At 27.1% G+C, this 10,909-nt stretch overlaps 1 protein-coding gene across 1 annotated transcript; it reads left to right on the top strand.

Annotated features, from left to right (window-relative positions):
• Window positions 1-3,267: 3,267 nt before the first annotated feature.
• LOC130674751 (uncharacterized) lies at window positions 3,268-5,219 on the top strand. Its single transcript, XM_057480172.1, has 4 exons — window positions 3,268-3,500; window positions 3,577-3,719; window positions 4,046-4,145; window positions 4,233-5,219. The coding sequence occupies exons 1-4, from the start codon at window positions 3,382-3,384 to the stop codon at window positions 4,237-4,239; spliced, it is 369 nt and encodes a 122-aa protein (XP_057336155.1). The 5' UTR covers window positions 3,268-3,381; the 3' UTR covers window positions 4,240-5,219.
• Window positions 5,220-10,909: the final 5,690 nt, after the last annotated feature.

Here is a 10,909-nt window from a genome sequence, read left to right as displayed (position 1 = left end):
ATTTCTGTCCTAAATTATTTCTTATAAGGAATTTGCAGAGTAAACGCTGGTTAAATCTGAAGTGAATACGGAGTGGATGATTCAAATTTTTTATTTAATTCCCTCTTTCTAAAACTCAATTAGTTAAAATTAGTAAATATTCACTATTTGCTAGTGAATTTCGCTCATTTACTTTTAGAGAGCTCGGAGTTAAATTCTCTCCGAAGGCGAGTATATTTTAATATCAAAACTCCGGAACTCAAAGTGATGGAGTGAATTTAGGGGAGTTAAAAATTTATCGAATAACTGTCTTCATATTTTCTTAATATGTTTAAGAAAAATATCAATTGTCCACTTAAGGCTCAGTTCCCAAACTGATATTTCTACCCTAATTTTTGTATATCTTCGAATTGAGTAAATTACACATCAAATTTTTGCACAGCGTGAACATTTGTCAAATATCTTCAATAAATGATTTAATTCAATAAGAGAATATTGAAAATATTAATTTAATAAATTGATAACAATTCAGTAAATTCAATAAACCTAAAAGAGGGGTTCGCACTTTCCTCTTTATTATACTCAAGTCCACGAATAGTACTATCTTTGTTGCACTTGTGCAGTACATGAAAATTTTGGCCATATTTGAATCGCAAATTTATTCGTGCCCACGTTGAAACGCTATAATAAATACTTGTTTCATTTTAATGAAAAATATCTTCTGTATTTGTTATATTTTTTTACTATAAAAAATGTTCTCATTCGAAAATGAATATTGTAACATTATATTTAAATAAATAGAACGAAATTTTTAACTGTATAGAAATTAAATTTTTTTTAATTGAATATTTTATAATCATACTTGGTATTTTTTCGGGCGAATTCAATTTCATTGAGGTCCAGTTCGCATTATTCAACCTCAAATCTTGGCTATAAATACAAAAATAGAGCGGCTGGTTATCAATAGAACCAATAGTTTAGTAACTATATTTTATCAAAAAAAGAAAATTTCAATTATTTTGAATAAAAAAGATTTCAATCAATTCTATATTTAGATAAATTTCATCAAACTCTTTATACTTGCGAATTTTTCAAAGCACGTAACGATTGTCCACGAACGTAATCATCGTATTTATATATTTAAATATATATGTTATTTCTAAACGCACATTGTATTAAACAGGATGTATAAAACATGCGTTATAGAATATTCCAAAAATATTGACCATCAAAACAGACATTTGTCGCTATGTCGTATGACAGAGGTTTAATAGAATCGGCATTGTTTCAAGTTTCAAATTATGTTTATTAATTTTCTTTAACTTCTACATTGTATTTTACAATGTATTACAATTTTAAGTATTTACTATTTCCCGTTCTAAGAACTTTTACCTAGTAGAAATTTATTTTATATTTTACACAATAGAAATAATCGATCTGCGTTAAATATGGGAAAATAAAAAATACAAAAACCCATGGAATCGGCATTGCTTGCAAGTTTGGAATATAACACTTTTAAAATAAGTTTCTTACCAGGGACACTACAAGTGGTAGGCGCCATCTAGTGGCGAGCACCAAACTACTCCCATTGCCGTTGCTAATACTGACGACTCCTCCTTTCTCTATGTATTCTCTCCCTTTTTTTCCCAATAAATTTTTCTCTTGATTTAAAAACTTTTTTTTCTTAGTTAGAACATACGGAAATTCTTGGGTTAAAGGAATAGTACTTATTCCGAGAAATTTAATTTTTTTTTGTTAACTCAACATATATTTGTCAATCCAAAGATTTTCGATGAAGTAAATGATTCAGTTGAGTTCACGAATAATTTTCACAGTAAGCACAGCTAAAGAAAAATCGTTAGCTTTTGGTTAAATTTGATTGAACAATGAATATATCGCCGAGTATTAATTGTTGATTTAAATTTAATATGAAGCTAACGACTTTATTTTGTACCGATACTTGATAAATATTTTGACCCAAAAATTTTTGGCTCGAATCGTATAACTTAAAATTTAATTTTTCCTAGGAATTTAATTAATGAAATATTTACATTTATTAATTATTGTATTATCTTTGTTATTTTTTCTATTACTTACCAAACAAATTTTTAAATTAATACTAAAAACAAGATTTATTTAATCATACACAAATAATCATTTATTTTTTAGTACACCGAGAAAAAATTTCTCTTCGGACAATTAAATCGGTTTTGTTAAATTCTGTTAAACTAAAATTTATTTGGGACAACTAAATTTAATTACGCCAACATAATTTATTTTGTCATTTTTAACAAATGATTTAATAGACTCTATTTGGTTGACGTTAATATTTCTCTCTCTAAGATAATCAAATTATTTGGTAAAGTTAAGAAAATATTTATTTGATAGACAACTAAATTATTTAATAGTGCCAACAAACCCAAATATTAAAGCAAAGTTTCATTAAAATTAACTCCAAAAAATATTACTTAGACACAAAAAAATATATTCATTTAGGATAAATATATATATTTGTTCGAAGTTAATAAATATATATTTAAACCTAATAAATATTTACCATCAGCAAAGGCTGTTGTCACTATGCTAGCCAACAGCAACGGGTGTAGTTCAGTGCTCGCCACTAGATCGCGTCCACCACTTGTAGTGTCCCTGGTAAGAAATTTATTTCAGAAGTTATATATTCCATTATCGATTTGCTAGCGATTTTCCGAAAAGATCGTGACTTTTTCGATTTAAATTTAATTTTTCTCAACTTTTGTAACTTTTTTGATCTCAGTTTCAATTTAATCATCTTTACTTCGAGCACGAAAGTCATTCGCCTCATTTTTCACTTGCTTAACCAAATCGAATTATATAACGGACAGAAAAAGTGATTTTGGTTTGGATAAAAACAAAAGAAGGCTAAAGATTTTGAGAAAAAAGTCTGATTTTGATCTAGAGGTGACTAAAGCCAGACCGAAAATTATTGAAAACAAGTCTGAATAAGGAATAGTACCGTAAAAACTCGATTAAATTTCATGTTTTAAATACAACTAAAAAGTGAAATTGAATAGACGTAACTTAAAATTTATATTTGATTTGAAATAGATTAAATTTTTCGACTCGGGGATCAGTCATTTATTGGTCGAGTTATCCTAGTTGGAAATAACATTGATACTGATAAAATAAAACAATAGATTGATAATGTCATATCTTACTATAGATATATATCGTCCATTTAATAAGTTGTTAGTAAAAAAAATTTGTCTACTTATTTTTCAACATATATATTCAATATATTAATGAATCATAAGTAGATTAATGAGTTTTAATTATTAATTGTGTATCTAGAACTCCTAAAAATGTTTTAAGGACAAAATTTATTGATTTTGATCACACAACAAATTATTGCCAATCAATAAAATGGTGCGTCTTTATAATGTTAAAGTTCCTGAACAAAATATTCAACATGTCGAACAAAATATAACAGTTTATACAAATGATAAAGTAATAGGAAGTGGAACACTCTATGTAACTAAAAAGTAATACAACGATAAGTCAAAAAATTTAATGAAATAATTTAAATAATTAATGGAAAAATATTATTTTTGGTTTAAGAGAATTGATATGGATAAGTAATAGTACGCAGAAAGGGTTTTCTTTTGGATACTATCAAATCGTTCTTCCCGATATCTCGCAAGACAAAGAACCTCGACAGCTATATCTCAGTATTATGGTCGACATTGAAATCAATCTTATTAGTATGTATTCAAATATTTTTTATTACTTGATTATTACTCAGGGCAATGGAAACTTTTAAACTTGACCTGTACCAAAAAAGGTCCACTTAAGTGTTTTTTTTTTAATTTTTACACTCCACATTCGCTCCGAATTTAATCTGCGTTCACTCCGAAAATTTTTTACAGTACAACTATAGAAAAAATTCCTATAATTATAGTAATCATTAAAAAATACTGCAGTAAACCTTACCAGACATTATGGTAATGATTCCTAGAATTTCCTACGGTGAAAGATATAATAATATTATGGGTTGATATTTCATCAATATATGTAATTTTTTTTTAAGATCGTGTTCTAACGGAGATAAAATTTGGACCAACGGATGTCAATAATTTGGACACTATGTCACAAATAGTGAGAGAATGTCACAACTTATTTAACAATAGGTAATAAAAAATTTTAACTTTAATTACAAACAATAATAATAATTATTAAATTTCTAATTAACAAAATATTTTTGAAAATTTCATTAGGTATTGAAAAAGTTTGTATGCAAACATAATACATAAATTATTTATAATCATAAATGGAAATTATAAAAAATGTCGTATAGAGATTTATTTTATTCTCAATATTTATCACGTCGACGAAGCTGGGGTAAAATGAGACTTAATTTTTTTTATGTCTGAACAAAATGAGGTTCCATTTCTTAAACAAAAAGAAAATTAATTTTTTTTGGAAAATATCTAGTTACGATTTGTAGAAAAAAAAAGGGGGGGGGGGTAAGTTGAACAGCCCGGTCAGTGGGAGAAATTTTAGATTTTTCATAAAAAAAATTTTTTTTTCAAATGCTTATTTTAATGAGATCTGAGAAAATCTGACTCTGCGGTAAAATGGGCCATGATTTTGAAAAAAAATTTGTTTTTACTTGAAATTTTAAATTGTCTGCAATTTCGAGCTGATTAACTTGCCGCGAATTTTACTGAGGATTTAAAAAAAAAAAAACATTTTTTTTATCTCAAAAATAATCTCGTGCTATTCTATATATTTAAAAAATTTAAAATTATATTAATTATGATAATGTAAGAAAAAATTAACGATCACAAAAGCTACGTCATATTTATATTGATATTTATAAAATCTTGAGTAAAATGTCAAAAAAATTTTGAAATAATTTACATTTATGTAACTCAAATTAATTTTTTAATAATAAATTGTTAAAATACAAAATTATAATATCTGGCATGAAAGTATCAACTAACTGAATATATATTTATCGCATACAAACATCAGCTAATTACCGTTAAAAGCTCGTCGTCATAACGCTTGAATTATTTGCGTTTGAATATATATATATGTATATAATTATTAATACTAACACATATTTAGCATTAAATGAGCGTTTAATTGTTATACAACGGTATTCACCTCTTATATAATTAATTACCATACAAATATTAATTATATTTTGATATATTATACATTAATTAATAATCATAAGATACAAAAATAAAAAATAAAATTATAATTGGATTAATTCTATCTGAAGGTTTGAATAATAATTTAAATAAAATTAATCGAAACATATTAATTAATTTGCCTCATTGAATTCAACAGACATTGACTGCGCATTGTCAACATTGTCCAGTTTCTATACTTTGTCCGTAATACGGCACATATTCTTTACAAATGTCATTAATTTACGTAAGCTCAAATATAATTATGTTGAGTATTATCAATTGTCCATTACTTATAGGGGAAGGGGGAGAGGGGCAAAAAGGGCACGAAGAAATAGTAAGTTTTCGAGGACTCAAATACGTTAAATCTTTTTTTTTTTAATGATAATCGAGGTAAATAGAAAAAAATTCAGCTGCCGTCAAAGAAAAAATTTTCATTTTTTGCGGGCAAAATGGGGACTTCCTAAAAACGGTGAAAAAAAATTTCTGGATATTAAATAAATTTGATTGAATTAAATTTTCTTGTAAGTAATTTACATAAAGAAAAATTACATTTTACACAATTATTGGATGCAAAGAAAGAAAAAAAATTTTTAATAGTTTTTATCATAAAACAAAAGTCATTAACATTTTTCAACTGACACTTTCGATTTTTGAAAAAGTTTAACTACCGAATTTAAATTGGTAATTTTTTATTTGCTAATCACTTTTTATTATTAACTTCAAAGTAAAAGATTTAAGTTACTTTTAATTTCAAAGAAGATATTTTTAAAAAATCAATTATATTTTGCTTAAAGTAATAGATTCAAAAATTATTAAAAGTTAATTAAATTTAAAAAATTGGAAATATTTTTAAGTTGATTATTGAAATACATCTGAAGTAATTTGAGTAATTTGACACTGGGAGTTCTTTTATTTTAAATTGATAATAAAAAAAATCGAATTGATTTCTTACTATTTTTTTACAAAATCAAAATTTTTCGAAAATGGTAAAAAAAAATTCAAATTAATGCTCAATTATATTTACAAAAGTAATTTTGAAGCGTTTAAAAAAAATTTTTTAAAAAATTCCATAAAATTTTAGGGTTACCTCGTTTTCCCTCCTCTTCCCTATATATTTACTAGTAAAATATATATATTACAACAATAAAAAAAGAAAAAACGATTACTCGAGGGAAATTACTGACGACACTTTTAAGTATTCTCAGTATAGCCCCGATATATATCGATATTATATCCTATATATTGAGTAGCATGGGTAGATAGGGGTGGATAATGTTCATTGGTGTCTATTGGTTCCGGCATAAAAGCTAAAAGGAGACATGGAAGTTTATTTCAACACAATACACTCTTGCCCTCGTGGGTTTTGCGTGATATTTTCTCAATTACTACACAAACCTTATCTTTAATCTCCATTATGTCGTTTTGTCTTTAACCCAATTCTCTAATGCAAAAAAAATGTCTACTTTCTATTGATATATTTACATTATATGTTAAGAAAAGTTGATCAAACCAAGAGAAAAATTTCTTGGGAAAAAAAATATACATAGAGAGAACGGCAATGGGAGTAGTTCAGTGCTCGCCACTAGATGGCGCCTACCACTTGTAGTTTCCCTGGTAAGAAACTTATTTCAGACATTTTATATTCCGACTTGAAGTCAATTCTGGCACAAACAATTCTCCTTTATACGACAGAGTGACAAGTGTCTTTTTAGATGGTCACCATGTATGGAATATTCTTAATTCTATTTAATAAATATTAAATATTGCCAATAATTATTACTTTATGATTAACGATGCTTTAATTTTTATGATTTTGAATGAAATACTTATAGTGAATAAAACTTATTTTTTCTCTGAGTGCAATAAATGAAGATCGCTATTTTTAAAATGTTCTTATAAATAGTAAATATTGGTGAACGGGATCCTTTAGTTTTCGGAAAATAAATAATAAGTCCTCCTCCGTCTGGCAGTTGTACACATATTTGAAATTTTGTTATAATTTCTGCCGAGTAGGACGATAATAAGATACATCGTACCTGCTCATCCTCAATTTTTTCATGAACATATTGATACCTTGGTACGAGTTTTTCATCCTCCAAAAAAACAACTTACAATCGCTCGACTTACTGCGAATCCGGCAACAACATTTTTGAAACAACGACTAAAAACTGCCGCCATCTTATAGTTTTTTTAAACTATGAGTTATAATTTACTGCTGCATTATGTACATTAAAATCTTGCATTTTGCCTTTTGAAGACAAAATTCGTGCCATCTGGCAATTTTACACAAACCCAAAATTATTACTTAGTTTCTGCGAATTTCATAATACTAGGTTGCGATTAAGAATCGCACTTTGGTTTTGGAATTTTTTCGTGGACACAGTGATATTTTTTGTGTAGATGGATAATTTATAATTGAAAGTTTTATATTGTTCCAATGTTTTGGAAAGTATTTTGAAGATCTTCAAAATTATATTCAAATACTAGTTCCATTTTACCGCAATTATTATATAGTACCGTAATTATAGAACTTTTCTTTTTTATTTTTTCTGAGCTAACTACCTCGGTGGTCTACGGCGATCTGAATTATAATTTACTATCGCATTATAGTAGATATAATTCATAGAAAAGGGATATAATTGTTTTGAAGATTGAGGACATTTTCAGAATTTGCTTTCGCTCAAAAAAAAAATAGAGTATTTGCTTTAACTATAAAGTCAGAGTGGATGTTTCCATCATATTCGAATGTCCTAGAAATATGTGATTGAGTCTAAAGTATATATTTTATTTATGCATAGAAATATACACAGAAAAAAAGATTTCTTGACGCAACTAAAAATTTTCTTTGGGCGAGTGAATATTTTTTGTGTCAAGAAATTATTTTTTTTAGTGTGTAAAAGTACGATTTGTGGCAACTCTTCCGTTTTTAGATATTTAATACTTTTTTTTAATTAATGAAAAAGTGTAAAAACATTCCCATCGCAATCATGTGACAAAAGGAATTCCGAACACATTTAAAAAATTAATTATGTGATTGCGTATTTAACGTTATTTTATTCGAATTTTTGAAGTGTCCAAAACTGGTCCTAAAGTGGTCAAAAAAAAACATCTACTCTAAATGGGTCAATTTGTGATTAGTCCTGATCATACCTTTGATTAAATATATATTTTCTCTTTCGCACTTGAATGAACGAACGGGAAATTGTTTTTGTTGCACTTGTATAGTAAATGGAGGCTTTATCAAAATTTTCCAGGCAAATGGAAATTTTAAATGAATTAAACTGAGGATCGTTAATGGATTATAGAGTAGCGTATCGAGCCTTAATTTGTATCTTGTGACAAAAGCTTTAATTTGTGAAAGAAACTTGGACGATATTAATTGTAAGCTTTAAATTTTATTTTTACGCATACATAATTATACATGATCATGTATGATCAGCCCTAGCCAATTTTAAGATCTAAGTTGTATACAAATATACAAAGACTATTACATATGTTTAATCAAAAATTTTTTTTTATTAGAATACCAATTATATATTAAACTAATTAAATTTGTGATATAAACTTTTCAGTAGATGATCAACGTTCAACTGGACCTTCTATACAATGTCCTTGGAAATAGTAACGTGTGCACATATAACCGTCGCAGCATTCGTATTTACACCATGGATGACACTTTTACAAAATAAAAATTTTTTTATTCCATTACATAAAACAAATTCCAAAAAATTTCCTATATACACTGCAAAAAATTTTGGTGTAAAAAATGGCTCCTGAGAACTTTTTATGGCAGTGTAGTGTAAAATAACGGTGTAAATTATTCATCCGTCAAATTTTAACACGGTGTAATATACTTTTTTACACCATTCCGTGTTACTCGTTATAATTTCGTTTTTTTTATGATTCTTTTTCTTAATGCAAATTTATCATAAATTACACGTTTATACACTTGACGGTGTAAGAATTTTTAGTTCACACCGTCTAAATTTACCGCGATATTTGGTGTAATTTTCACACAAAATTTTTTACAAGTTATTTACACTATACCGAATCCAAAAATTTTTTACAGTGTATATTAGCTCTAAAAATGTTTTACTCTGTGAAAAATTAAACAACCATTTAGAAAAAAAGAAATTTCGCATACCCATTTTCCACCACAACCATTTGCTTGATCAGAAAATCTCACGATTTTAGAGACCGATCCGGTTATTGATATTAAAAAAAAAATCATTAAAATTTTCCACACAGCCATGATGTTGAAAGATAACTTGATTGAATGGTTATGAAAAATTTGATTGAAATTGTTGGAGAGCTGCAAGATTGAATATTTGGTGCAATGAATTTAACGAATTGTGTACATATGCTTGCGAAAAAATTTTCGAAAGTAGTTCCTATGTTGTAATTCTAAAGAATATAAGTAACATTGGCCGCTATTGTGTTATCGACTCGCTTTATTGTAACGGTATCATGTAAGGAAATAATTATCTACATACAATTAAAATAATTACTGTCCAATAAACGTTGTAGCGAAAAGATAATAATTTTTTTGCAGAACGATAACTTATAATTCCAATAAAGTACACGGAAAAAAAACTTTAAAAATTACGGTTCGAAATTATAATCCAGAACTTGGGTATCAATATAGAAAATTTTAACATTTTAAAAAGTAAATTTTTTAATATCCCGGATCAAAAATAAAACTTTATTTACACTTGGTTTACACGGAGAGAAATTTATGGTAACCGTTCCTAGTACGTTTATGGAATATCATCCCATATATGGTGTATTCAGTATACTGTAATGGCAATGATTACTTGGAATTATGAGATATAGGCCTATACTATCTGGGAAAAGTTCCCAAAAGTATGGGAACAATTTCCATCATTATGGTAACAGTTCCCATATCACATGTGAAAGAATTATGGTAATGATTAACATAATATTATGGTAATGATTACCATAATATTATGGTAATCGTTCCCATTATACTATAGTAAACGTTATTATAATATTATGGTAGTGGTTAACCATTGCCATATATTATGGTAATGGTTACCATATATTATGGTAATGGTTACCATATATTATGGGAGTGGTTACCATATATTATGGGAGTGGTTACCATATATTGTGGTAATGGGTAACTATTGCCATATATTATGGTAATGGTTTCTATAATATTTAGTAACGATTACTACAATATTGTGGTAATGGTTAACACATATTATGGTAGTGGTTAACCATTGCCATATATTATGGGAGTGGTTACCATATATTGTGGTAATGGTTACCATATATTATGACAGTGGTTAACTATTGCCATATATTATGGTAATGGTTTCTATAATATTTAGTAACGATTACTACAATATTATGGTAATGGTTAACATATATTATGTTAATGGTTACCATACATTATGGTAATGGTTACTATATATTATAATAGTGGTTAACCATTGCCATATATTATGGTAATGGTTCCTATAATATTATGGTAACGATTACTATAATATTATGGTAATGGTTAACATATATTATGGGAGTGGTTACCATATATTGTGGTAATGGTTACCATATATTATGACAGTGGTTACCCTGATTAAACAAAATGATTAAAAATGATTTCACACGTTAAATGTCCATAAGAGACAGGATTAGAAATGATTTGAAGGATTAAAAAGTATTTAAAATGATTAAAAAACAAATCATTTTAAATCATTTTTAATCATTTTGTTTAATCAGGGTAACCA

This window comes from Microplitis mediator, chromosome 9 (assembly GCF_029852145.1).
Source record: "Microplitis mediator isolate UGA2020A chromosome 9, iyMicMedi2.1, whole genome shotgun sequence".
NCBI lineage: Eukaryota > Metazoa > Arthropoda > Insecta > Hymenoptera > Braconidae > Microplitis > Microplitis mediator.
This window is presented reverse-complemented; position numbering and strand designations above follow the sequence as displayed.

Bases quoted from the DNA above. Each gene is read 5' to 3' on its own strand.
- LOC130674751 (XM_057480172.1), top strand. From the start codon at position 3,382: ATGGTGCGTCTTTATAATGTTAAAGTTCCTGAACAAAATATTCAACAT. The intron at 3,501-3,576 runs GTAATACAACGA...TTTTGGTTTAAG, and splicing joins ACACTCTATGTAACTAAAAA to AGAATTGATATGGATAAGTA. The intron at 3,720-4,045 runs GTATGTATTCAA...TTTTTTTTTAAG, and splicing joins CATTGAAATCAATCTTATTA to ATCGTGTTCTAACGGAGATA.